Source organism: Mesoplodon densirostris, chromosome 2 (genome assembly GCF_025265405.1).
Source record: "Mesoplodon densirostris isolate mMesDen1 chromosome 2, mMesDen1 primary haplotype, whole genome shotgun sequence".
Classification (NCBI taxonomy): domain Eukaryota; kingdom Metazoa; phylum Chordata; class Mammalia; order Artiodactyla; family Ziphiidae; genus Mesoplodon; species Mesoplodon densirostris.
In genome coordinates, this window is record NC_082662.1 from 31599023 (window position 1) to 31626288 (window position 27266).

The 27266-nt window shown below is 48.0% G+C and overlaps 1 protein-coding gene across 1 annotated transcript in view; it reads right to left on the bottom strand.

Moving 5' to 3' along the window:
• EPHA10 (EPH receptor A10) overlaps positions 1–26421 on the bottom strand; it is a 40869-nt gene extending 14448 nt beyond the window's left edge. The window contains exons 1-6 of the mRNA XM_060082393.1: positions 26316–26421; positions 23996–24060; positions 22625–23303; positions 17651–17806; positions 16788–17138; positions 286–419 (exon numbers count right to left, since the gene is read on the bottom strand). Of these exons, the coding sequence (XP_059938376.1) occupies positions 286–419; positions 16788–17138; positions 17651–17806; positions 22625–23303; positions 23996–24060; positions 26316–26421 (1491 nt within the window). The remainder of the gene's footprint in view (positions 1–285; positions 420–16787; positions 17139–17650; positions 17807–22624; positions 23304–23995; positions 24061–26315) is intronic.
• Between the last annotated feature and the right edge of the window lie 845 nt (positions 26422–27266).

Here is a 27266-nt window from a genome sequence, read left to right on the forward strand (position 1 = left end):
TCTTGTCAACTGTACACACTAGGCAGAAGTGGTGAAAATGGACATGATGACCAGTGATGAACGGAGACGTGGGGAAAGAGGGAGAGCAGTGGGGTCCATGGTGAGGAGAGGACAGGAAGAAACCCCAGCTGGTCAGGCCCCTTAGAGGGCCTGTGGAAATGTTTAGAAAGAAAGTAAGAAGGACTTCTGCTGGGAGGTGCTTATGAAGAGAAGGAAGCCAGCGGATGAGGGGGGCAGATCACAGCCAGGAATGCAGCCCCAGGTCCCTCCCAGACCCCGACTCACCTTCTCATAGTATCTGATCTCATACTCCGTGCCGTTGGCCCCAGGGGCTCCAGCGGGGATGGGCTCCCGCCATGACAGGGACACACTCTGGGGCTCCACTCGGTCCCTGCGGATCTCATCCTCCTCCCATGGTGCTGAAAGTAAGTAATGCAAGGTTCTGGACCCAGATCTGACTGTGGGGCAGGGACAGGGGCTGGAAAGTCTGGACAAGCGGGGATTAGGGGCGGGGCTACTGGAGCCACAGAAGCATGACCAAAGGGTCTGTGGGGGACAGGATGCTCCTGAGGCACGGGGCTTGAGGGATAGCATCTTTGCGGGACTAGAGGGAAGGGAGGCCTCTCTCACCCCAGAGCTCTCTGCTTCCCTGGCTCCTAGGGGGAAAGCATCAGGCCACGTGCTGCTTGCCCACACCCTATACTCCAGCCTCCCTCATGGTGGCTGGTTCTAATCCCCCAGGCTCTTTCTACACTCTCTGCTGTTTGGAGACATTAGGGAGCACAGAAGGCAGGAAGACAAGCTACTTAACTATTCTAATAATCTGGGCAAGAGGTAATACACTCAACAAACTAGGGATAGAAGGAAACTACCTCAACATAATAAAGGCCATATATGAAGAGCCCACAGCTAACATCATACTCAATGGTGAAAAACTGAAAGTTTTCCCTTGAAGATCAAGAATAAGACAAGGATGCCCACTCTTGCCACTTCTATTCAATACAGTACTGGGAGTCCTAGACAGATCAGTTAGGCAAGAAAAAGAAATAAAAGGCATCCAGATTGGAAAGGAGGAAGTAAAATGATCTCTCTCCACAGATGACATAATCTTATATGTAGAAAACCCCGAAGATTCCACAGAAAACACTGTTAGAACAAATAAACAAATACAGCAAAGTTGCTGGATACAAAATCAAATCACAAAATCATTTGCATTTCTACACACTAACAATGAACAATATGAAATAGAAATTAAGTAAACAATCCCACTTACAATAGCATCAAAAAAGATAAAATATTTACGAATAAACTTAACCAGAAAAGCAAAAAACTTGCACACTGAAAACTACAAGACACTGCTGAAAGAAACTGAAGAAGTCACAAATAAACAGAAAGACATCCATATTTATTGGGACTTCCCTGGTGGTCCAGTGGTTAAGGATCTTCCTTCCAATGCAGGGGATGTGGGTTCAATCCCTGTTCAGGGAAATAAGATCACAAATGCCGCGGGGCAACTAAGCCTGTGCTCCACAACCACTGAGCCACACGCCACAACTACAGAGCCCACGTGCTCTGAAGCCCACGTGCCACAACTACAGAGTCTGCACATCACAACTAGAGAGAAGCCCATGTGCCATAACTAGAGAGAAGCCCACACACCGCAATGAAGAGCCTGCGTACTGCAACAAAAGATCCCACGTGCCACAGCTAAGACCCAACACAGCCATAAATAAATAAAATCTGTGTTTAAAAAAAGAAAAGACATCCATATTTATGGAGTGTAGACTTAACACTGTCAAAATGTCCATACTACCGAAAGTGACCTAAAAAAATTCAGTGCAATTCCTATCAAAATCCCAATAGCATTTTTTGCAGAAATAGAAAAAAAATTCTAAAATTCATATGGAATCTCCAAGGACCATGAACAGTCAAAATGATCTTGAGAAAGAAAAGCAAACCTGGAAGCCTCACACTTTTTTACTTCAAAATGTTACAAACCTACAGTAAACAAAACGGTATGGTACTTGGCCTAAAAACAGAACTCTAGACCAATGGAACAGAACAGACAGCCCAAAAGTAAACCCTCACATATATGGTCAAATGCTCCTCTACAAGGATGTCAGGGCCTTTTCCCAAGGATGGGAAAAGGAAAGAATCTTCAACAAATGATGCTGGAGAATTTGATTTTTGTTTTGTTTTGTTTTTTGGCCACGCTGTGCAGCATGTGGATCTTAGTTCCCCAACCAGGGATTGAACCCACGACCCCTGCATTGGAAGCGCAGAGTCTTAACCACTGGACCACCAGGGAAGTCCCCAGTGCTGGGGAATTTGAATATCCACATGCAAAAGAATGAATTTGGGCCCTTACCTTCACCACATACAAAAATTAACTCAAAATGAATTACAGGCCTAAATGTAAGACCTGAAACTATAAAACTCCTAGAAGAAAATATAGAGGAAAAGCTTTATGATATTGGATTTGGCAACGATTTCTTGAATATGACACCAAAACACAGGCAAGAAAAGCGAAAATAGGGGCTTCCCTGGTGGCGCAGTGGTTGAGAGTCCGCCTGCCGATGCAGGGGACATGGGTTCGTGCCCCGGTCCGGGAAGATCCCACATGCTGCGGAGCGGCTGGGCCCATGAGCCATGGCCGCTGAGCCTGCGCATCTGGAGCCTGTGCTCTGCAATGGGAGAGGCCACAACAGTGAGAGGCCCGCATACCGCAAAAAAAAAAAAAAAAAAAGAAAAGCGAAAATAGACAAATGGCACTACATCAAACTAAAAACATCTGTACAGTAAAGGAAACAATCAACAGAGTGAAAAAGCAACCTATGGAATGGGGGAATATATTTACTAACCACATATCTGATAAGGGGTTAATATCCAGGATATAAAAAGAACTCCTACAACTCAACAATAACAACAAAACCCCACAAATAACCCAATGGGCAGAGGACTTGAATAAACATTTCTCCAAAGAATATGTGCAAATGGGCAATAAGCACATGAAAAGATATTCAATATCACTAATCACCAGGGAAATGGAAGTCAAAACCACAATGAGATATCACCTCATACCTGTTAGGATCAAAAACAAACAAACAAACAACAGCAAACAAAACAAACAAACAGAAAATAACAAGTGTTGATGAGGCTATGGAGAAATTGGAACCCTGTGCACTGTTGGTGGGAATGTAAATTGGTGCAGCCACTATGGAAAACAGTATGGAGGTTCTTTAAAAAAATAAGAATAGGATGCAACTAGAGATTATCATACTAAGTGAAGTCAGAAAGTGAAAGACAAATACCATATGATATCACTTAATATGTGGAATCGAAAGTATAACACAAACGAACCTATCTATGAAAAATAAACAGAATCAAGGACATAGAGAATAGACTGGTGGTTGCCAAGGGGGAGGGGGCTAGAGGAGGGGTGGAGTGGGAGGTTGGATTTAGCAGATGTAAGCTTTTATACATAGAATGGATAAAAAACAAGGTCCTACTGAATAGCACAGAGAACTATATTCAGTATCCTATGATAAACTGTAATGGAAAAAATATTTAAAAATGTATATATGTGTATAACTGAATCACTCTGTACAGCAGAAATTAACACAACATTGTAAATCAACTATACTTCAATTTAAAAATTGATAAAAAATACAATAAAATAAAAATAGAACTACCATGTGATGTAGCAATCCCTCTTCTGAGTATATAGCCCAAGGAAATGAAATCACAATTTTGAAGAAATTTCTGCACTTCCATGTTCACTGCAGCATTATTCACAATAGCCAAGATATGGAAACAACGTAAGTGTCTGTTGACAGATGAACAGATAAAGACAAGAAAATTATATACGTATATATTTAATGATATGTTATTCAGCGATTAAAAAAATATATACTGCCATTAGCAAAACCACAGATGAACCAAGAGGGCATTATGCTAAGTGAAATAAGACAGAGAGAGACAAATACTGCATGATCTCACTTATATGTAGAATCTAAAAATGCCAAACTCGGGACTTCCCTGGTGGTGCAGTGGTTAAGAATCTGCCTGCCAATACAGGGGACGCGGGTTTGAGCCCTGGTCCAGGAAGATCCCACATGCTGCTGAGCAACTAAACCCGTGCACCACAACTACTGAGCCTGCGTTCTAGAGCCCGCGAGCCACAACTACTGAAGCCCACGTGCTGCAACTACTGAAGCCCACGCACCTAGAGACCGTGCTCCACAACAAGAGAAGCCACTGCAATGAGAAGCCCGCACACCACAACGAAGAGTAGCCGCCACTCGCCGCAACTAGAGAAAGCCCGCGTGCAGCAACAAAGACCCAATGCAGCCATAAATAAATAAATAAATATATAATTTTAAAAATAATAAAAATGCCAAACTCATAGAAACAGAGAGTAGATTGGCTCTTGACAAGAGGTAGGGGGTGGGGGAAATGGGGAGATGTTGGTCAAAGGTACGAACTTCCAATTATAAGATGAATTACATCTGGGGATCTAATGTATGGCATGGTGTAGTTGAAAACTGCTAAGAGAGATCTTGAATGTTTTCACCAGACTCATAAAACATACTTATGTGAGGTGATGGATGTGTTAACTAACCTTCCCATGGCAATCATTTCACAATACACACATAGACCAAATCATCACATTGTACACCTTAGACTTACACAAAGGTGTAATTCAATTATATCTCAATAAAGCTGGGGGAAAAAATAATGTCATGTAGACATACAATGGAATACTATTCAGCCTAAAAAAAGGAAATCCCATCACATGCAACAACATGGATGAACTTTGAGGACATTATGCTGAGTGAAATAAGCCAGTCGCGAAAAGACAGATTCTGCATGATTCCACTTCTATGAAGTATCTAAAGTAATCGAACTTTTAGAAAGTAGAATGGTGGTTGCCAGGGTCTGGGGGGAAAGGGAAAGAGGAGTTGTTGTTCAAGGGGTATAGAGTTTGCATTTTGCAAGATGAAAAAGTTCTAGAGGTCTGTAGTACAATAACTGCATATAGTTAACACTACTGTACTGTACACTTAAAAATGGTTAATTTGGTAAATTTCATGTGATATGTTTTTTACCACAGTTAAAAAAAAGTATTGATGCCCAGGTCAGGTCATAAACCCAAAGCAATTAAATCATAATTTCTGTGGGGTGGGACTCGGGCATTAGCATTTTTTTTTTTTTTTTTTTTTTGCGCTACGCTGGCCTCTCACTGTTGTGGCCTCTCCCGTTGCGGAGCACAGGCTCTGGACGCACAGGCTCAGCAGCCATGGCTCACCGGCCCAGCCGCTCCGCGGCACGTGGGATCCTCCCAGACCGGCGCACGAACCCGTGTCCCCTGCATCGGCAGGCGGACTCCCAACCACTGTGCCACCAGGGAAGCCCTACATTTTTTTTTTTTTTTTTTTGCGCGGTACGCGGGCCTCTCACTGCTGTGGCCTCTCCCGTTGCGGAGCACAGGTTCTGGACGCACAGGCTCAGCGGCCATGGCTCACGGGCCCAGCCGCTCCGCGGCATGTGGGATCTTCCCGGACCGGGGCACAAACCCGTGTCCCCTGCATCAGCAGGCGGACTCTCAACCACTGCGCCACCAGGGGAGCCCCTAGCATCTTTTTTAAAAGCTTCTCAATGATTCCAGTGTACAGATTTGAGAACCTAGTCTAGATAATGTTGGGGGAACAGACAGTAGCAAACAAAAAGAAACAAACAAAAGTGTAATCATGCCAGAATAAGGTACCACCAGGTTACTGGGAGGAAAGATCATGACTTCACTTTAAGTGTGTTGAGCAGAGGGGTTCCCAAGAGAAGATGCCAGAAAGGCAGCTGGATAAGTGGTTCCAAGGCTCCCAAAAGGTACCTGGGAGGGTGATAGAGATCCGAGAGCCATCAGGAGGTGATTCGATGAAACTGCCCAGGGCAATGCACAGAGAGAGAGAAGGCAAAGCTTTCAGGAAACAAGCCCAAGAAAAGGCAGGCAAAGGAAGAGGAGTTTAGAAAGGAGAAGCCAGAGAGGTAGGAGGAAAAGCCTGGAGCAAAGGAGGCTACAGAAGCCCAGGGAAGAGAACATTTAGGAAGGTTCCTTCCTGACTCTTCCAGTTATTAGCTATTGGGCCATAAGCAAGAGCCTCGGTTTCCTTATATGTAGACTGGAAACAATAATGACCTCCTTAGGCCTGCTGCGAGAATTTTATGAATTAATGCATATGGAGAGCTTAGCACAATACCTGACACAGAACAAGCATTCAATACCAAGTTTACCAGCAAGAGGAACCGCTGGTTGGCAGTGTCATATGCTGAGCAGAGACGGGGCAAGATGATTCAAAGTGCCCACTGGCTTTAATAATGTGGAGGTTCCTGGTGACTTCAGGGGATAGAGGAGAAGTGGACAGCAGGCGGCAACGGGCCGAGGAAGTGGAGAGGAGGGCATATGGAGCTCACTCTTAGAAAAGCGTATAAACATGGCTTCCAGTTTTAAATGGTAACCATCTAACAGCCTCCACCTCCAGTCTCCCCCAAATTCTAATTAAGACCCAAAGATACAGAAAGAGTTGAAAACACAGAATGTCACCGTAAACTAATCTTGACAGCTGATTGCCAGAACGGGGTGACAGGGACTAGAGTGGCATATTTCCACCTACGCTAAAGCCAGTGGTACTGGACTGAAAAATACAATTGTAGTGCACCCCCAGGCTATGCTGCTCACAGAGTGACATCGCCTCCCATCCTAAAAATAACTTGGAAGATCCTTTATCCTTCCTCCCACTGTCTGACCCTTAAAAAAAAAAAAAAAAGCAAGGTCTTTGTCAACTGGACAACGAACGCACAGCCATCACTCTACTGCATAGTTGCTTTGGAGGAAAAGTGTTCTTCCCTACCTCCGAAGAGTGCCTCTCAGCCTAGATACACTTGGAGATGGCAGCTCCCAGAAAAGATGTAGGCACAAAGGGAAGAAGAGTGATGAAACATCCTAGGAGGGGGCACAATCCCTTGTAGATACAGATGGAGGGCAGAGATAGGAAAGAGCCAGGAATGTCTTTTTTTTTTTTTTTTTTTTTTTTTTTTTGCGGTACGCGGGCCTCTCACCGTTGTGGCCTCTCCCGCTGCGGAGCACAGGCTCCGGACGCGCAGGCTCAGCGGCCACAGCTCACGGGCCCAGCCGCTCCGCGGCATGTGGGATCTTCCCGGACCGGGACACGAACCCGCATCCCCTGCATCGGCAGGTGGACCCCCCAACCACTGCGCCACCAGGGAAGCCCAGGAATGTCATTTTTTAAAACTACATTTGTTGAAAGTTATCAGATGGCCAGGATATAGAGGTAGGAGAAGGTTGCATTTCAGCCCCACAGAGCTATGTTAGATGAAAGCCTGATAAATCCTGACAGTGGAGCTAAAAACTGAGCCCAAGCACCTGCCCTCCCACTGTAGATTGGTAATGAGATCAGTCAGCACCAAAGAGGGGCTGAGAGTACAGCAGACACGACTGGAAACCTATTCAATGGCCATGTCCCCCTTCCCCGCTGACTGAGCCCAGTTTTTGATTCAGGGTCTACTGTCTGCCCTGAGATGACTCAGGTTAATTCTGATTGTTCTAAAACATCTGTGTGCACTCATTCCCTATGCCAGTAATTGGGTTAGGGTTGGGTTCATAATCCAGTTCTGGCCAACAAAAGGAGAAATCACCTAAGGGGAGGAGGGATTATGGGAAAGGTTTCTGGCTTTTAAAAAGATACCAACATTTTCTATGTCTACATCTTTATTCCTGCCCTGCAACTGAGGACATGGGGTGGGAGGGCGAAGCTGGGGCAAAGTGAGAGTAGCATCGACATTTATACACTACCGAATGTAAAATAGCTGGCTGGTGGGAAGCAGCAGCGTAGCACAAGGAGATGGGCTCGGTGCTTTGCGATGACCTAGAGGGGTGGGATCTAGGGAGAATGGAAGGGAGGCTCAAGAGGGAGGGGATATGGGGACACGTGTATGCATATGACTGATTCGCTTTGTTGTGCAACGGAAACTAACACAGTATTGTGAAGTAATTATACTCCAATAAAGATCTATTAAGAAATAAAGGAATAGAATCACAACTTAAAAAAAAAAAAAAGATACCAACGAGGAAGAAACAGTTCTTTTTCTGCCCTGGATGGTAAGGATATGATGATGTCTGGAGCAGCTGCATCCAACTTGCCACCATAAGGGAGCCAGCCTATGTTATAAGGATGGCAGAGTGGAGAGAAAGAAAGAACCTGGGTCCTTGAGGGCACTGTTGAGCTGCTGAATTAACCAAGCTCTAGTTCCCCTCTTCTTAGGTAAGCTAATAAGTCATTTCAGTCAAATGTCATTTGCACTGAGACGTATTGTTACTTGCAGCTGAAAACCTCACAAACTGGTAAAAAGGACAATTCATATATCTTGTTTTGGTTTTTGGTTTTTTTGGCAAACATCAGCTATTTCCTTGTTCGAGAACAAGTAAACAGAAAACACTAAGAAATTGGGCCTATGAAAAAATATTTCCGAATAAGCAAAAAAAAAAATTACTCTAAAGACTCAGGAGGGGACTTCCATGGTGGCGCAGTGGTTAAGAATCTGCTTGCCAATGCAGGGGACACAGGTTCGAGCCCTGGTCCGGGAAGATCCCACATGCCATGGAGCAACTAAGCCCATGCGCCACAACTACTGAGCCTGTGCTGTAGAGCCCGCGAGCCACAACTACTGAGCTTGCATGCCACAACTACTGAAGCCCGCATGCCTAGATCCCATGCTCCGCAGCGAAGAGAAGCCACAGCAATGAGAAGCCCACGCACTGCAATGAAGAGTAGCCCCCGCTCGCCATACTAGAGAAAGCCCACACGCAGCAACAAAGACCCAAAGCAGCCAAAAATAAATAAATAATTTTTTTAAAAAAATGAAGACTCAGGAGAAGCAGATCTTTAAGAGCGATTAATATGACAGTTAGAAGAACAAGTAAGGAGACTGTTTGGCATCTTGAAGAAGATGAAAGAAAACACAGCCTCCTGAAATAGGAGCAGAAGGCCACGAAGAGAAAACAGATGGAGAAGAAAAAGAAACAGGATGAGATGAGATAAAAGTGGAGAAAGTGAGAAAGGCGTGTAGGGAAACTAAAAATGCATTAGCAAAATCAAAATATTTAAAAGTCATTACAAATATAAGGAATTTAACAAAATTACAAGCAGAATGTGAAAGCTAAACCTCTTAGTCCTTGGAACATCAAGTAGACAATAAGAAGGAAATAGAAGAATTAAATAATATAGTACTTAATATATATGGAGATGGAGGGGGAGAGAGAGAACACTGCAGTATGAAAATAATACACATTGCTTCAAGGTAGCCATAGAATAGTTAAAATGTTTACCATACCTTAGCCCTCAAAGAAAACCACAATAGTTACTTTTAAAAGTAAACATTGGGGACTTCCCTGGTGGAGCAATGGTTAAGAATCCGCCTGCCAATGCAGGGGACATGGGTTCGAGCCCTGGTCCTGGAAGATCCCACATGCCATGGAGCAACTAAGCCCGTGTGCCACAACTACTAAGCCTGCGCTCTAGAGCCCGCAAGCCACAACTACTGAGCCTGTGTGCCACAACTACTGAAGCCTGCATGCCTAGAGCCTGTGCTCTGCAACAAGAGAAGCCGCTGCAATGAGAAGGCCACGCACTGCAACAAAGAGTAGCCCCTGCTCGCTGCAACTAGAGAAAGCCCATGTGCAGTAACAAAGACCCAACGCAGCCAAAAATAAATTTAAAAATAAATAAATAAAATAATTTTAGTCGAAATTACAATACTAGAAGAAAACACAGGTGTAAGTCTTCATGACCTTGATTTAGGCAATGGTTTCTTGGATATGAAACCAAAAGCACAAGCAACTAAAGAAAAATAAACTGGACTTGATCAAAATTTAAAACTCTGAGCTTCAAAGCACACTACTAAGAAGTGAAAGACAGGTAGCTGACAGAGGTGGAGGTGAGAGGTGGGCAAAATGGGTGAAGGTTAATCATTAGAGAAATGCAACTCAAAACTACAATGAGGTATCACCTCACACCAGTCAGAATGGCCATCATCAAAAAATCTACAAACAATAAATGCTGGAGAGGGTGTGGAGAAAAGGGAACCCTCTTGCACTGTTGGTGGGAATGTAAATTGATACAGCCACTATGGAGAACAGTATGGAGCTTCCTTAAAAAACTAAAAATAGGGCTTCCCTGGTGGCACAGTGGTTGAGAATCTGCCTGCCAATGCAGGGGACACGGATTCGAGCCCTGGTCTGGGAAGATCCCACATGCTGCGGAGCAACTGCGGAGCCACAACTACTAAGCCTGCGCGTCTGGAGCCTGTGCTCCGCAACAAGAGAGGCCACGATAGTGAGAGGCCCGTGCACCGCGATGAAGAGTGGCCCCCTCTTGCTGCAACTAGAGAAAGCCCTCGCACAGAAACAAAGACCCAACACAGCCAAAAATAAATAAATTAATTTAAAAAAAAAAAACTAAAAACAGGACTACCATATGACCCAGCAATCCCACTACGGGGCATATACCCTGAGAAAACCATAATTCAAAAAGAGTCATGGGGCTTCCCTGGTGGCGCAGTGGTTGAGAGTCCACCTGCTGATGCAGGGGACACGGGTTCGTGCCCCGGTATGGGAAGATCCCACATGCCGCAGAGCGTCTGGGCCCATGAGCCATGGCCAAACAGCCTGCGCGTCCGGAGCCTGTGCTCCGCAATGGGAGAGGCCACAACACTGAGAGGCCCGTGTACCCCCCCAAAAAAAAAAAAAAGAATCATGTACCACAATGTTCACTGCAGCTCTATTTACAATAGCCAGGACATGGAAGCAAACTAAGTGCCCATCGACAGATGAATGGATAAAGAAGATGTGGCACATATATACAATGGAATACTACTCAGCCATAAAAAGAATAGAAATCGAGTTATTTGTAGTGAGGTGGATGGACCTAGAGACTGTCATACAGAGTGAAGTAAGTCAGAAAGAGAAAAACAAATACCATATGCTAACACATATATATGGAATCTAAAAAAAAAAAAAATTGGTTCTGAAGAACCTAGGGGCAGGACAGGAATAAAGATGCAGACGTAGAGAATGGACTTGAGGACACGGGGAGGGGGAAGGGTAAGCTGGGACAAAGTGAGAGAGAGGCATGGACATATATACACTACCAAATGTAAAATAGATAGCTAGTGGGAAGCAGCCGCATAGCACAGGGAGATCAACTCTGTGCTTTGTGTCCACCTAGAGGGGTGGAATAGGGAATGTGGGAGGGAGATGCAAGAGGGAGGAGATATGGGGATATATGTATATGTATAGCTGATTCACTATGCTATACAGCAGCAACTAACACAACATTGTAAAGCAATTATACTCCAATAAAGAAGTTAAAAAAATTTATTTTAAATGGGTGAAGGTGATCAAAAGGTATAAACTTCCTGTTATAAAATAAATAAGTCCTGGAGATGTAATGTACAGCGTGGTGACTGTAGTTAATAATACTATATTGTATATTTGAAAATTGCTGGGACTTCCCTGACGGTCCAGTGGTTAGGACTCTACATATTCACTGCCAAAGACCCGGGTTCAATCTCTGGTCAGGGAACTAAGATCCCGCAAACCGTGCAGTGTGGCCAAAAAAAAAAAAAAAAAAAATTGCTAAGCGAGTAGATCTTAAGAGTTCTTGTAACTATGTGTGGCTGTGGATGATCTAGACTTATTGTGTAATCATTTTACAATATATACAAATATCAAATCATTAAGTTGTATACCTGAAATTAATATCATGTTATATGTCAATTACATCTCCATTGGAAAAAAAAGTGAGTGGCAACCCACAGAGTAGGAGAAAATATTAGCAAACCATGTATCATAATCGTCATTATGTGTTGAACTGTGTCCCCCCAAAAAGATACTTTGAGGTCCTAACCCCCAGTACCCTAGAATGTGACTTTATTTGGAAATATGGTCTTCACAGAGGTAATCAAGTCAACATGAAGTCATTTGGGTGGGCCCTAATCCAATGTGACTGGTGTTCTTCTGAATGTGGGGAAATTTAGACACAGAGAGGGACTCTCATAGAGAGAAGATGATGTGGAGACACACAGGGAAAAGAGGGCCATGTGACTGGAGTGATGCATCTACAAACCATGGAAGGCCAAGGACTGCCAGCAAACACCAGAGGCTAGAAGGAAGGAAGGGTTCTCCCTTACAGCAGAGAAAGCATGGCCCAGCTGACACCTTGATTTCAAACTTCTAGCTTCCAGAAGTGTGAGACAAGAAATTTCTTTTGTTTTAAGCCACCCAATATTTGGTACTTTGTTATAGCAGCCCTACGAAAGTAATACAAAGGTATACAGAATATACAGATTAGACAAAAAACCTCTTATAACTCAATGACAAAAAGAAAACCCAGCACATGAAAAGAGGTTCAACATCATCAGTCATTATGGAAATGTAAACCGAAACTGCAATGAGATATCATTTCATATCCACTAGGATGGCTAAAACCAGCAAGACAAACAAGTGTTGGTGAGGAGGTGGAGAAACAGGAAGCCTTGTACATTTGCTGGTGGGAATGTAAAAAGGTACAGTTGCTTTGGAAGACAGTCTGGCAATTCCTCAAAAAGTTCAGCAGCTCCTCAAAAAGATAAAAAAGTTTCCATATGTATTGGTCAGCTCAGGCTGCCATAACAAGATACTCTAGACTGGGTGGCTTAAACAACAAAAATGTATTTTCTCACAGTTCTAAAGGCTAGAAATCCCAGACGATGCTTGCAGATTCATATTTGTATTCTAGTGAGGGCTCTCTTCCTGACTTGCAGACAGCCACCTTCTTGCTGTGTCCTCACCTGTCTTTTCCTCTGTGTACGCACAAAGAGAGCAAATGAGCTCTGGTGTCTGTTCCTCTTCTCGTAAGGACACTAGTCCTTGGGATTAGGGCCTCGCCTTTATGATCTCATTAACCTTAATTATTTCCTTAAAGGCCCTATCTCCAAATACAGTCACACTGGGGGTTAAAGCTTCAACATATGAATCTGGGAGAGACAATTCAGTCTATGACATCATATGACCTAGGAATTCCACTCCTAAGTATATACCCAAGAGGACTGAAAACCTGTTTCCACAAAAACTTGTACATGAATGTTCATAGCAGCATTACTCTAATAGCCAAAAAGCAGAAACAGTCCAAAGTCCATAAACTGATGAATGAATACACAAAATTGTGGTATATCCATACAATGGAACGTTAGTCAGCCATAAAAGGAATGGCATACTGATACATATTACAACATGGACAAACCGTGAAAACATTATGCTAAGTGAAAAAAGCCAGACATAAAAGTCCACATACTGTATAATTCCATGTATATAAAATGCCCAGAATAGGCAAATCCATAGAAACAGAGAGTAGATTAGTAGTTATTAGGGGCTGGAGGGGGTGGGAGGAATGGGGAGTGACTGTTAATGGGTTTCTTTTGGGGATGATGAAAATGTTCTGGAATTAGAGAGTTTGTGATAGCTGCTAGGAAAAATGACTGAATTGTACACTTTAAAAGGTAAGTGAAATTTTATGGTATGTGAATTATATCTACAAAGAAAATGACAATACGAACAATGTGATATATTATGTATAGAAACATACTGGATGTGACCAAAGCTATTCTCAGAGGAAATTTCATAGGCTTAAAATATTAAAACTATAATATAAAAACTAAGCACTGGGACTTCGCTGGTCGTCCAGCGGTTAAGACTCCGTGCTCCCAATGCAGGGTTCGATCCTTGGTCAGGGAACTAGATCCCACACGCATGCCACAACTAAAGATCCCGCATGCTGCAATGAAGATCCTGCCTGCAGCAACAAAGATCCCATGTGCTGCAACTAAGACCTGGCACAAGCAAATAAATAAATAAATATTTTTTTAAAAACCCCAAAAAAGGGCTTCCCTGGTGGCGCAGTGGTTGAGAGTCTGCCTGCCGATGCAGGGGACACGGGTTCATGCCCCGGTCTGGGAAGATCCCACATGCCGCGGAGCGGCTGGGCCCGTGAGCCATGGCCGCTGAGCCTGCGCGTCCGGAGCCTGTGCTCCGCAACCGGAGAGGCCACGGCAGTGAGAGGCCCGCGTACCACAAAAAAAAAAAAAAAAAAAAAAAAAAAACCCAAAAAACTAAGCACTGAACTCACCTAGAAAAAGACTTCAGGAAATCAGGAGGATGGTATTAATAAAGATAAAATCATAAAATAAGTGACAAAAGTAAAGAGCAGTGGAATTGATAAGTTCAAGAGCTGGTTATTTGTCATAACCAATAAAATAAACTTCTGACCAGAATAATTTTAAAAAAGAAATCACAGGACACAACATGAAGAAAGAGAAAGTAGAGTTAACTCCAGATACTATGGAAAGTTTTTAAATAAGCGTTTCTCGGCTAATAAATTAGAAAAAGATCATCAAAAGATTTTCTATGAAAGTACAGATTAACAAAACTGATTCAAGAAGAAGTTATAGAAAAGATTGGGAACATCAGCAAGGTACAGTTTCCCAGGCAGTTTTGCATGCCTTCAAAGAATGATAATTATGTTATTTAAACTGTTCCAGAACAGAGAAAAAGAAGAGATTATTCCTGATGCCTTTTTCAAAGCCAGCCCAAAATGCTAAAACTTGACAAAGAACACAATAATTTTAAAAAACTACTCTCTCTTATAAATGTACATGGAAAAACTATTAAAATATAAGCAAATCAATTCAGCAAATATTAAAAGAATAATACACTCATCTGCAGTAGGGTATAATCTAGGAAGGCAAAAAGAACTCACATTGAAAAAAATCCATTAATAGAATTCATCGTATCGAAAGGTCAAAGACAAAAAAACATGGTCATCTTGAAAGATGCTCAAGAAGCCTTTTGTAAAATTAATATCCATTGCTGATTTTTCTAAAAAGTTCAGTGAAAGCATTATATGGCCAAGGGGCTAAAAGCAGGGCTTTGGTATTAGACAGACCTGAGTTCAAAGGTGGGTCTCGACTACTAGCTGGCTGACTTTGGATAATTCACTTGGCCTCTCAGACTTCAGTTTCATCATCTGAAAGATGATTATCATTCGATTTAAATGAATTAATGTAGAAAATCACATTGCACAGTGCCAAACACAGAGCAGCACTCAATCAGTGAAAGCTTAGTATTTTATTAACAAAATGGAAACAGAAGAGTATTTCCTTAACATTATTTTTAAATCCATCTATATCAAAACAGGATTGTTATCAGGAAACACCAGACAAAAATTTGTGTTACGTATATTATACAAAAGGCGTTTTATAGTAGATAGTTCTAGGTATGGATATAGACATAGAAAAAAATGTGGAAGGATATACTCCAAGATATTAGTAGTTGTATATCTCTGGATAATAGGATTATGGGTGCTCTTTTTCTTTTTCTATTCTGAATTTTTTTAAATGTAAATGCAATAGCAAATGTTAAATCATAATAGAGATAGTAAAAAAAAAAAAAAAAAAAAAAAAAAAAAAAAAAACCTGTTGTTCCAGAAAATCAAGCAAGTTGGGAAATCTCTCCCAAAAGGCAGAGGAAATGGATTAAGAGCTGAAAATGATAAAGGAAGCGACAAGATTTGAGAATCAGAAAATGGACATACAACTCAAGGTTTACAAAGAGTCTTAAGAGAGAGATCAGAGTTATCAGAAGTTCTAGTCAAAGTAATAACTGGAAATAAAAACTGAAAAAAATTTTTTTCCAGGAATAAAAAAAGGTATGCAGATCTGAAGTTTTACTATGTTCTAGCCAAACTCAACGAAAAGAGGTCAATATTAGTTAAATTTTATTTTCACCAGTAGGCTAAAGAATTATACAAACATCCATGTGTGTACACATTCATATTATTCAAGTCACCTACAAAACAATGAAGATTACCCTGGCCTCAGACTATTCTGCAATACAACTGCCATCAGACGGGGAAGCAGAGTCACAAATGGATATCTTCTCAGATATGAAAAGACCATACCACTCACACACTTATCTTTCTTGCAAAGGATACTTGAAGGATTACTTGAAGCTGAGTGAGACAAATCAAAAGTAAATGTCAAGAATGAGGAAGGTGTAGTATAAAAGGATTGTAGGTCTTCATTTATTCATCTCAATTCCAGACTCCGAAATGTGACTGTTATGTGTTGACCAGTGAATTCTATCGCCCCTTACAGTCTGACCCTCCGTGCTTCCTTGCTCTTTTCCAGGACCAGGAAAGAGGGTGACAGTGCAGCAAAACCCTTGCAGAGGTGGAGGGACGAAGTCAGCGGGATACACACAGGGTCCCTCTTTCTAAGACAGGAAAGAAGGAGGTATGATTCTGGTTCCCACTGAAATTTTTGAGAAGGGAGGGCAAAGATTGAGGAACCTTCCACCCCTTTTGCCGGGAAACGAGAGGCAAGGCAACTGCAGAGTTGGATGTGGGGCATAGGCTTTCCGCGAGGTCAGGAGAAGGAGCATGCACTGGCTCCCGCAGAATCACTAACACTCATAACCTCTCTGGCCCAGAGGCACAGAGTCACCTGCATCCTCAATCTCTCCTCCGTGGCCTTCGGGAAGGGGGCTGACCTCGATAGGGGTCGCCAGGGTCGGGGATTTTTGTTTAAGACCAGCGACCGCAGTTTATCCGGGGTGGCTGCGGGCTGTGGGGATGCTCGCGGTGGGCTGGACGGGCGGGCGCGCGGGGTGCGGAAGGCCTTACCCCCGGCGCCGGTGGAGACGGTGACCTGCGCGTAGGTGGCTCCCGCGGCGGCCTCCGGGCCCGACACTCCGTTGAGCGCGGCTACGCGCACGGTGTAGCGCGCTCCGGGCCGCAGGTGCAGCAGTGTGGCGGCGCGCTCCCGCAGCCCCGCCTGGCGCGGCACGAAGGCCACGCGCGGCCCGCACGGCTCGCACGCGCCCGCCGGGCCCTCGCGGCCGCAGCGCAGGCACAGCAGCGAGTAGGTGACGTCCGAGCGGCCGCCGGAGTCGGCCGGAGGCAGCCAGCGCAGCCGCAGCGCCAGCGGCGAGCGGCTCAAGCTGTACTGCAAGTCCCGCGGCGCCGACGGCGGCCCTGGGGGCACAGACGCGGGCGCCGTCAGGGGCGGGGGGATGAAGGGCGGGATGGGGGCGGGGCCAGTGAGGGGGAGGGACGGGGAGCAGTGAGGGGCGGGATGTGGGAGTGGGGCGCGGTCAGTGATGGGGTGGGAGGACGTCAGTGAGGGGATGAGGTCGGGGATCTGGGGACCCAGCAGAGTGTGAGGGGCGGGAGTCCCTCGCCTGGCTGGAGAGTTGGGCGAGGTGAGGGCGAGGATGGTTGTAGGCGGCGCACACGGTGATCCCCCAACAAGCCTAACCTCATCCCTCCGTCTGGACTGTCTCAGTTGTCCTGCTTCTTCCAACCCCGGGCCCCGGCCCCCATCACCGCCCCAGGCTCCCCTCCCTCCACTCTGCCGTCTGGGTCGCTGGCCCCCACGTGCGCCCTGGCGCCCCCGAGTGTGGAACCCCTGCCCTCACAACGCCTCGATTACGCCCTTATGGACCGCCCCACCCACCATCCGGAAGGCATTCAGGAGGGGGACTCACGGGTGCAGGACGCCGAGGGCGGGTCGCTGGGCGAGCGCGCGTAGCTGTCCTGGCACACGCAGAACGTGGACGCGTTTTCCAGGGCCCGGCTGTGCTCCGGGCACGGCGAGCAGAGGGGCCGCCGCGGGGACACCTTGTAAAACCCTGGGGGACAGGCTGCGGGGAGGAACTGCGTGAGGAGGGGGCTCCGCCACAGCTTCTGGCTCCCCCCGCTTTCCTGACTGCCCCCACTGTGGTGGGCCTTATCTCCTTGAATTGTGATGGGGAAGTGGGGGGCGGGGGTCTCAGCTACTCCAGCACCGCCCCGGGGGTGGCAGCTCGTGACTGAACAACGCAGTATTACTTAACGCTTAGTAAGCGCTTAACGTGCAAACACTGCAGTGTTTCTCTTTTAGTAATTCATTAAATGCTCATAACAACCTGTGAGGTATGTGCTTTATCCTCATTTTTTAAATGAGGGAGCTAAGGCTCAGAGAGGCTAAGTAACTTGCCCAATGTCCCACAGCTGGTAAATAGAGGGATTCCAGCCAAAGCCGACTGGTTTGAGACCACACCACACTGCCCTAACTAACGCCCACTGGAAGAAAAGGAGCCAAACTTTCCGGTTTTGATGTGAGGACAGAAGAGAGTGTCCACTGTTCCACAGACACTGTCCACAGTGTCCACAGAGTGCCCTCGAAGGGGTGTTCCACAGTTACCCAAGGACAGACACCCACACACTCCCAGTTACAGAGACAAAAACTCTGATGCACACAAACACACACACTTGTCAGAGCTTCCTCCCACCTCCACTATTTGGGGGTTCATGCTATGCTCTACTGACGCACTTGGTTCCCATTTGAAAGTGGAGCCAGCCAGGTGGAGAGAGGAGAGGGACAGTGAAAGTTCCCTGGTTCTAGCCTTGGCACCTCCTCAGTTACTTTGCTTCTCTCACCTCCCCCAGAAGTCAATGGTTAAGAGCAAAGGCTTTTATATCTAAACAACCTGGGTTTGCAGCTGAGTCGCACCACTTATTTGCCGTGTGGCCTTGGGCAAGTTGGTGACCTCTCTGAGCCTTGTATAGAATACCTACCTCAAAAAGGTGCTTGGAAGATTGAGATAAAACATGCAAACTGCTTAGCCCAGTACAGACAACAGTTATACAATAATGGTAGTAATCACTCTTCCTCCAACTCAGGCCTGAAGTGGAAACAGGGAAACACCCATTTTAAAAAATTCCTCACCAGCTGGGCCAGGGAGGGAAGCAATGGCTCCTGGCCCTCCTCTCAGAGCTTGGGTGGTGTTCACCTGGTTCCCTGCCCCCGCCAGGACTTCTCTATCCCTCTCCTCTGGTTTAGCTGCTTGTGGAAGCATGGCTGCTCTCCAGCCCCAAGAAGACATAGTACAGCAGAAGGGATGCAGACTAGCACTTGGGAAGAACTTCCAGAACTTTCCCTGTCTGGGAGGAGAGGGCAGAGGGCTGAGGGTTCCCATTATCTGGAAGGCTTAGGTTTGCCGGGGGGAGGGACGTCCATGTTGCCTAGAGTCCTGGGCTTTGGGCAGCTTTGGGCAGGGTCTCCAAAGCCCAGGAAGCTTTGGAAGTCTGCCTTCAGAATGAAGCACAGGGCTAGCTAACATCGTGGTCTAGTGGGCAACACCCAGCAGGGCTGGGACTCAGGAGACCTGGGTTCCGGTGTTAGCTCTGCCACTTCCTGTGCCTCTCTGGCCTTGAGAAACCATCAGTCAAATGAGAATAATAAGCATGGCCTGCCCACCTCCATTGTGAAATAAGAGAGGGATCTGTTTCCGGGGGCGGGGGGGGGGGGGTCCTCACCGCAGGAGGGAAAGAATGTGGGAGGCTCCTTTTCTCCGTGTGTATGTAAGTGTCTGGGGTCCTAGAGGTGGGTGGTCCCATCAGAAACAGCACTGCTTATTTCTACTTGGAGAGGCTCTGCTTAAAAGAGGTTGTATTGAGGGGCAGACTCAGGAAGCGACTCCTGATTCCCGGCCCCTGCCTCCTTCGGAGTCAGAATTTCAGGAGTCATCAAGTTCAACTCCCACTGGCCCACCCTCCATCAGCTTTCCTAGCAGTAGCCACAGTCTGCTCAGATACTTGGTAATGGGGAGCCCACCTCCTTCTGAGGCTGCCTCTGCTGAACAATGCTGGCAGTTAGAAAGTGATTCCTTTATGTTGAGTCCAAAGCAGACTCCCTGCCTGTAACCCCGCTCATGCCACCTCGTTGCAGAGGCTTGATGTGCTCTGTAGAGCTTAGCATGTCTGCTTGGGTCCCTCTGCTCCAGGGCAGTCCTACAGAGATTTGAAGACATGAGTCGTACACTCTGATTTTTCCCCCAAGGGAAACCCCAAGTCTTTTAGTAATTCTTCTGGTGGCTGGGAGAGAAGGAACAAGAGGCATGGTCACTAAAAAGAGAAGCCTCCACATCCATCTGCCTTTAGAGAGGGCTCTATAATAGCTGCAGAAGGCACTTGCAGGGTCTTCCCTTTCTAAATACAAATCTGATCGTATCGTTGCCTTCTTGAAACCCTCCCACAGCTCCCCAATGCCAGCCACCCCACCCATCCGTACTGAACTCTTCCTTTCACACCTCTGGATCTTGTCCTGTAATCTTACACCCCTTCTCTTCTGGTGAACTGCTATGTTCCTCCAAATCCTAGTTCAAAATAATACCTCCCTTGTGAAGCTCTCCCTGGCATCCTCCCCACCTCCATACTCCCCAAGGCAGAGTTGATGCCATTACAAATGGCCTTTGTCTGGTCTCAGCCAAAGTCAGAAGTGGGATTGGGTTCCTGGGTGTGTGTGTGTGTGTGTGTGTGTGTCTCCCTCTCATTGCCCAGAGTGTGTATCCAAACCCCCTCCTCCAACACCTGATCCAGTCATTCAACAATTTTTTAGCATCGAATATGAGCCAGGTGCTGTTCTAGGCTCTGAAGCTACAGCAGTGAATAAGGCAGACCAGGATTCTACTGTACACTAGTACAGATGCCCTTCTCCTACCTCACAGCGGGAAGAGAGGCCATCAGTTGGTAATTCCCTTCTCTACTAGCTCTTCCTGGTTACGGTACAGGGAGTGGAGCCATAAAAGCAGTCCATTTAGGGTGCGGGCAGTAGGGCACTGTCTGTAGAGTATTTAAAAATAATGAAACTGACTAAAACGTGGTCTGCTTTTTGTTAGCAGCATGTGTCAGCAATTCTGATCCACATCGGTAATAAAATACTTCTTCCCCCGAGGCCTACTGCTCCCACCACCCCCACTTGGTACCCCACTGGCTCCTCCCTCATGTGTAAACAAGGCTCACATCTACAGTAGAAATTCTCTCTCCACCGAATGTCCCTCTCAAGACACCAGGCCCTCTCCTCCCCTTTCAAACCCAGCCTCCAGAGTGTTTACGGTCCCTGAGTCTAGCTCCTCAGCTGCCTTCGTCTTTCAATGCACTGCAGCTGGTTGCTCTCTCCATCACTCAGCTGACACTGCTCTCACCAGGGCCACCGGGCAGACACTGGCCAATCCTCGCCTTATCTGACTGCTCACCAACACTGCAGGCCTTTCGTTCCTGGGTACCTCCATCGGCCTTGGCTGCCATGAAATCACACTCTTCTCCAGCCTCTGATCACTGCTTTGCAGTCTTTTTTATGGCCTCCATTTCTTCCACTTCCCCTCATATAGTGCTGTTCTGTGAGTTCATCATTGGCCCTCTTGCTTCATACCCCACACATTCTCCCTGGTCTGTCCCAACCACACCTGTAGCTTCAAGTTGCATCTATCTCTCTGTTGCTGAGCTCCAGACCCACTTTCTAGCTACATCCACTTGAATGCGCCATGGACACCGTCAATTTGATATGTCCATCCACACCCTGTGTTCTCTACCCCAGTCCGTTCAGTCCTCCAGCTGCAGATAGGAGAGAGGAGGAGAGATCTGTTCCTGGTGCCCTACAGACCAGAGAGTCCAAAAGAACCCCCAACATGGAGGCTCTGCCCCAGGGGGTGCAGTGATTCTAGTTCAGAGAGGAGGGTGGGATCTTAGTAGTCACCTAGTGCAACCTCCCAGTCTCTCTCTCCAGCTCAAGAATCCCCCTGCCTGGGTTTCCCTGGTGGCGCAGTGGTTACGAGTCTGCCTGCCAGTGCAGAGGACACGAGTTTGAGCCCTGGTCTGGGAAGATCCCACATGCTGCGGAGCAACTAGGCCCGTGCACCACGACTGCTGGGCCTGCGCTCTGGAGCCCACGAGCCACAACTACTGAAGCCCACGAGCCTGGAGTCTGTGCTCCGCAGTGGGAGAGGCCACTGCAGTGAGAGGCCCGTGCACCACAACGAAGAGTAGCACCTGCTCACAGCAACTAAAGAAAGCCCGAGCGCAGCAACAAAGACCCAACGCAGCCCAAAATTAATTAATTAATTAATTTAAAGAAAAATAAAAGAATCCCCCTGCCAGCCTCTGACTTGCATATTGTCGGTGACAGGGAGCTCACTCCGTATAATGCAACCAACTCCACTAGCCCCTAGCTAATACAGTTGGCCTACTGTAACATTCTTCCTTATGCACGGGGGAGGCAGCATGGTGTAGTAGAAAGAACTTGAGAGTTGGGCAAATCTGGATTCAAATCCCAGTTTCCCACTTCCTAACTGCAAGACAGGTGTTAATCTCTGAGCCTCTGTTTCCTCATGTGCAAAATAGGGATAATGATGACTTTATTGCTGTGAATAAATGAGAAGCCCTGTGTGAGGTGCTTATCATGGTGCCTAAAATATAGGTCCCTGATGCCCCCTTACATGGAGTCAAATTCACCTCCCATTAACTTCACTCACCGATTCTGGCTGGACCCACTGGAAGCACCGCAAAATGTCTGGACTCCCGGCTCCACATCCCATGGCTTCCGCACTCCCCACCCTGCCTGTTTCATCTAGGACACTCTCTCTCCCAACTGCCACCTGCGCGCTACACTCCCACACCACACCTCCCAGTGCGCTGGATACCTTCACAGATGTCACCACGTTCCTGGAATCCCGCACTGCAGCTGCAGCGGCCCACGGGCACCAGCCACTCACCATCGGCGCCGCAGTGCATGCGCGGGGGGCTGCCGGGCTCCCCTTCTGAGTGCGCCACGCACGTTCCGGTCACCTCCACCAGCGTGGAGAAGGCGCTCTCGGCTGCGGTGGCTGGGAACGCCGCCAGACCCCGCACTGTAGCCCGGCACTGCTTGTAGTAGACGCGCACAGAGACCAGCGCCACGCATGCGCCCACGTCCTGGAAGGCCAGGTGGAAACCCCGCCGGCTGAGCGGACCGATCTCTCGCACCTCTGTGTTCAGCTTCATCTTACGCTCGCCCAGGTCGCCCTGCGTGAAGCTCTCGTCCGCCGCGATCGTGTCAATCTTGCGGGGCCGGCTGCCGCGTGGACGGGGATGCCCACGGCCCAGATCGGCCTCGGTTTCCAGATAGTAGACGTTGAAAGTCTCCTTGCAGGTGCCGGCGGCTCCAGGGATGCTGCTGCAGTCGCGCAGTGTGAACTGCAGCTCCACGAAGATGCGCTGCCCGCGCCCGCGGCTGATCCAGCCAGTCTGCAACCAGTTGTCCTGGTTGGGCTCCAGCACGTTGCACACCTGGTAGGTGCGGATGGGACGGTCGTGCTCGTCCACGCCGCTGATCTCCTCCCACTGGGGAGGAGAACAAAGATGTGGGCAGCTCAGAGCCAAGGCGCCCCCAAGAGGTCGAGCCCTGGCGGTGACTCGGGCTGAAACCCCCTTTCCCCATCATTTTGCATTCTCTTCTCCCCTCCTTCTCTATACACAACCCTGAAATTATAAGACGCAGAGCTGGGAGAAACGTTGGAGACAACTGAGTCCAACTGACAGGGAAACTGAGGCTCCAGAGAATGGTGACTTGAGTGGATATACACGTCAGGTTAGTAGCAGAGCTAGGAAAGGAGTCTCCTGGCTCTCCACCAGTGCCTTTCCACAACACCAAACTGCTGTCACACTGCCACATCTCCCCACCACTACCGCGAGTTTCCAAGCCTCTTTTAGGATTCCAAGTCTTGCTTGTTCTGTCAGTCTATCAATCAACAGCACTGTTTGCTGGATCTGTTGGGTGCAAGGCACCATCCAGCATTGGCTCCATCCAGATGCCACGTTTCTGTTCCTAGACACACACAGTTCTCTTCTTGCTTTTTCTGTCTGACTGAAGACTCAACGTTTTCTAATAGGCCACTGTGGCTTGAAGCCAGGGCTGCTGGAGACCACATGCTCTGAGGACCATTTTGATCTGATGTAACCACGGGGAGATAAAGGGACTGAATCCTGGACCACCAGAGGCTCCTTGGGACAGGGAAGGAAAGGTTTACACTTACCCCATTACTCGGCAGTGCAGTCCAGCCCAGCTCAGCCTGGGAGGCTTTGGAATCCAGGAGGATGACTAGAGAGAGGGGAGAACAGAAGTGTCAGAAAGCCAGAAGTTCAGGAGTATGAGATTCTTTGGTGAGTTCACTTTAAACTTGCTAATGGAGGGAATTCCCTGGCGGTCCAGTGGTTAGGACTCTGTGTTTTCACTGCCGAGGGCACAGGTTCAATTCCTGACGGGGCAACTAAGCCTCACAGCGTGGCCGAAAAAAAAAAAAATCTAACTGAGGAAACAGAGAATGTGGTGAAGGACACAGACAAGGTTTTTCCACTCCATACCTCCCCACGAGGAGGTGTGAGTAGCTCTAGTCTAAATAAAGGTAGCCATGATGATTAGGGAGAGAGCCTGTATTAGTTTCCTGTGGCTGCTGTGACAAACTACCACAAACTTAGTGGCTTAAAACCACAAAACTTTATTCTCTTACAGTTCTGGATGTCAGAAGTTGAAAATCGGTTTCACTGGTCTACAGTGAGGGTGTCAGCAAGACTGGAGGCTCAACGGAGAGAATCCATTTCCTTGCCTTCTTCAGCTTCTAGTGGCCACCTGGATTACTTGGCTTGTGGCCCCTTCCTCCATCTTCACAACGCACCATTCCAATCTCTGCTTCTGTCATCACATTGCCTTCTCCTCTGATTCTGACTGCTCCTGTGTCCCTCTTATAAAGACCATTGTGATTACAACTGGGCCACCCATATAATCCAGGGTAATCTCTCCAACTCAAGATCCTTAACCACATCTGCAAAGTCTATTGCCATTTATGATAACATACACAGATTCTGGGGATTAGGATATGGAAATATTTGGGGAGTCATTATTTCAGCCTGGCACAGAATCCATGACAAGTACCATAAGACTGGCTTTTAAATGGGGGATCAGTGATTCCCCCGCCTTCCCAGGTTCCCTAAATTATAACTGAGTGTCAAGAAGAGGGAGAAAGTGAGCATATCAAAGGATCCCTGTATACATCCCTGAATTCGCTCATACTTGGGGGTTCTTCTGAGGTCTGGGGTCACCAGGGATGGAAAAGACTTGAAACTTTTTAGTTTGTCTCCCAAGGCCTCTGGGGTAAACGAAGTAGAGAGGCCCGGCCGGCAGCAACAGAGATAAAAACCTCTCATCTCCTCAGCCAGCCCCTTTCCCAGGGGCTGTCACCTCTACTGCCTTTTGGAAGACTGTCAGGGTTCCTTTACTATATAAAGCCATGGCCCCTCCTATACCAGACAGGCTTGAAGTCACTTTCTTCCCCCAGGAGGCATCTGACCAGCAGCCTGGATTCCGCTCTCAGCATCGGTCCCAAGAAGCACTGGTTTGGACAGCACAGCAGCAACTCAGAGACAGGAGCCCAGGCCATCCCCAAATCTTGGAAGATTCCTCATCTGGAGCTTAAGCAAGGGGGTGGGGCTCCAAGGTGAGGCCTTTAAGAGTGTTGGTCCCAGAGGCGTCAGCGACAGTGGGCAGGACCGCTGACAGCTTCCCGATTTCGGTATAACTTACAGCACATCGGAATTGCATATTGGAAAGCATCAGAGATCCAGCGCCCCGACCAACCCCGAGGCCAACGCCTCAGATTCCAGCTCCTCCGGATTCTGCACCTGGATATTACGCCTCTGGATTCAACTGAGGGTACAGCTCCCCCAAATCTAGGCAAGACGCGGGCTCTGGTCCAGTGGGCAGCCCCAAACCCGGCAACTCGGATAGCGCTGGTTAGTCTACGCTTCAAAATCAGCACTGCGGACAGCTTCCTGGTCAGCACGTCGGGCAGCTCCCGGACCCAGACACACCCCGGCCCCGACCCGCGCCCCGACACACTTGCCTCCAGACCCCGCGCCCCCGCCGCGGTACCAGCGCTCTACCTCCTGTTCGCCACGCAGTGGTCCCCTAGCCCCCCGCCGTTCGGGCTCCATCCCGTCTCCCCGTAGTCTGATCTCACCTCCGCATCTCCCTGCCCCCACGCCTCCCACATCCAATTGCTCAGCCTGTCCGTCTCACCGGCCCCTGAACCGCCGCCTCTGGCTCCCACGGTTCCTGGTCTCTTTCTTCCCCAGCCTCCCAGGTCTCCAGCCTCCGAGCTCCTCAATGCTCCTCTCTTCTCCGTTGTTTAGCCACCTTTCCCTCCGTGTCTCCAGTTCTTTGCTTCCCGCTGCCCGCTTGCTTCAAACCCCAATACCGACTCCAGTCTCTCCATACGACTCCTTCTCCCAGCACCCCAGTTCTCCAGCCTCCTGTATTTTGGCATCCCAGGCTCCAAGAGCAGCCACCAGTCTCCTCACCTTCCTCGGCGGTCCCGGGCCTCCCTGGTCCCAAAAGCAAGGCGAGACAGAGCGGCATCAGGCAGATGAACAGGCGCAGCGGATGTGGGCCGACGCCGGTCTCCATGGTCCGCAGACCAAGCTGTCAGTGCGGCGGCGGCTCGAGCCGCGCCAGCCCCAGCACCGCTGAGCAGTGCCCCCAGACCCCAGCGCCGGCGGGGGGCGGGATCTCGCCGGTGACCATCATCCATGGGGACCAAGCATTATGCACCGCCGCGGGAAGTCCACCAATCCCCGCCAGCAGAAGGTGGAGGGGTGGAGTTTCATAGGCCAGGGGCGGATCAGCGAATTGGAGGCGGGGGAAGGAAGGGGTCCCGCCAGTCTCCAAACCGTGGGGGTGGGGCAGCGCTGAGAGCCATTTGGGCTCATGGGGAGGGGGATGAGCTGCGTTAGTGGCCCAGAGCGCTGAACCGTAGCCTCTCATTCCTGAGAAGTAGGCGATGTGGGCGTGGCTTAAGGAGGAGCGAACCTCTGGGAGGCACCGACACTTGCAGCCTCTGAGCTAACCTGAAAGACCCCTTGTACCCAAGACTTGCATGAGGTTTTGAAGCCTGGTATCCTGACCCCAAGCTCTGGGAAGCTCCTCTATCTCCCAGCCCTCGGTTTCTTCCAGTGTCTGCGGCTTCTCGTATCTCGTGGCTCCACCCCGCCCCGTTTCTCCCCGCCCTCTTCACACACACACACACACACACACACACACACACACGCACACACACAGCGGCTGGAGGAAGAGGCCAAGCCCGACCTCGAGAGCTACTCGAGAAAGGAGAGTAAAGTGGCAGACAGAGTCCCACCCTACCAGCAGCTCTTCCGAGGCTGGGAAACCATGTGGACGCCTGGACGGCCGGTGATAGATTTTGCATGAACGACCGGTTCCTCAGGTTCCTGCTCCTGCTGCCAGGACACAGGCAG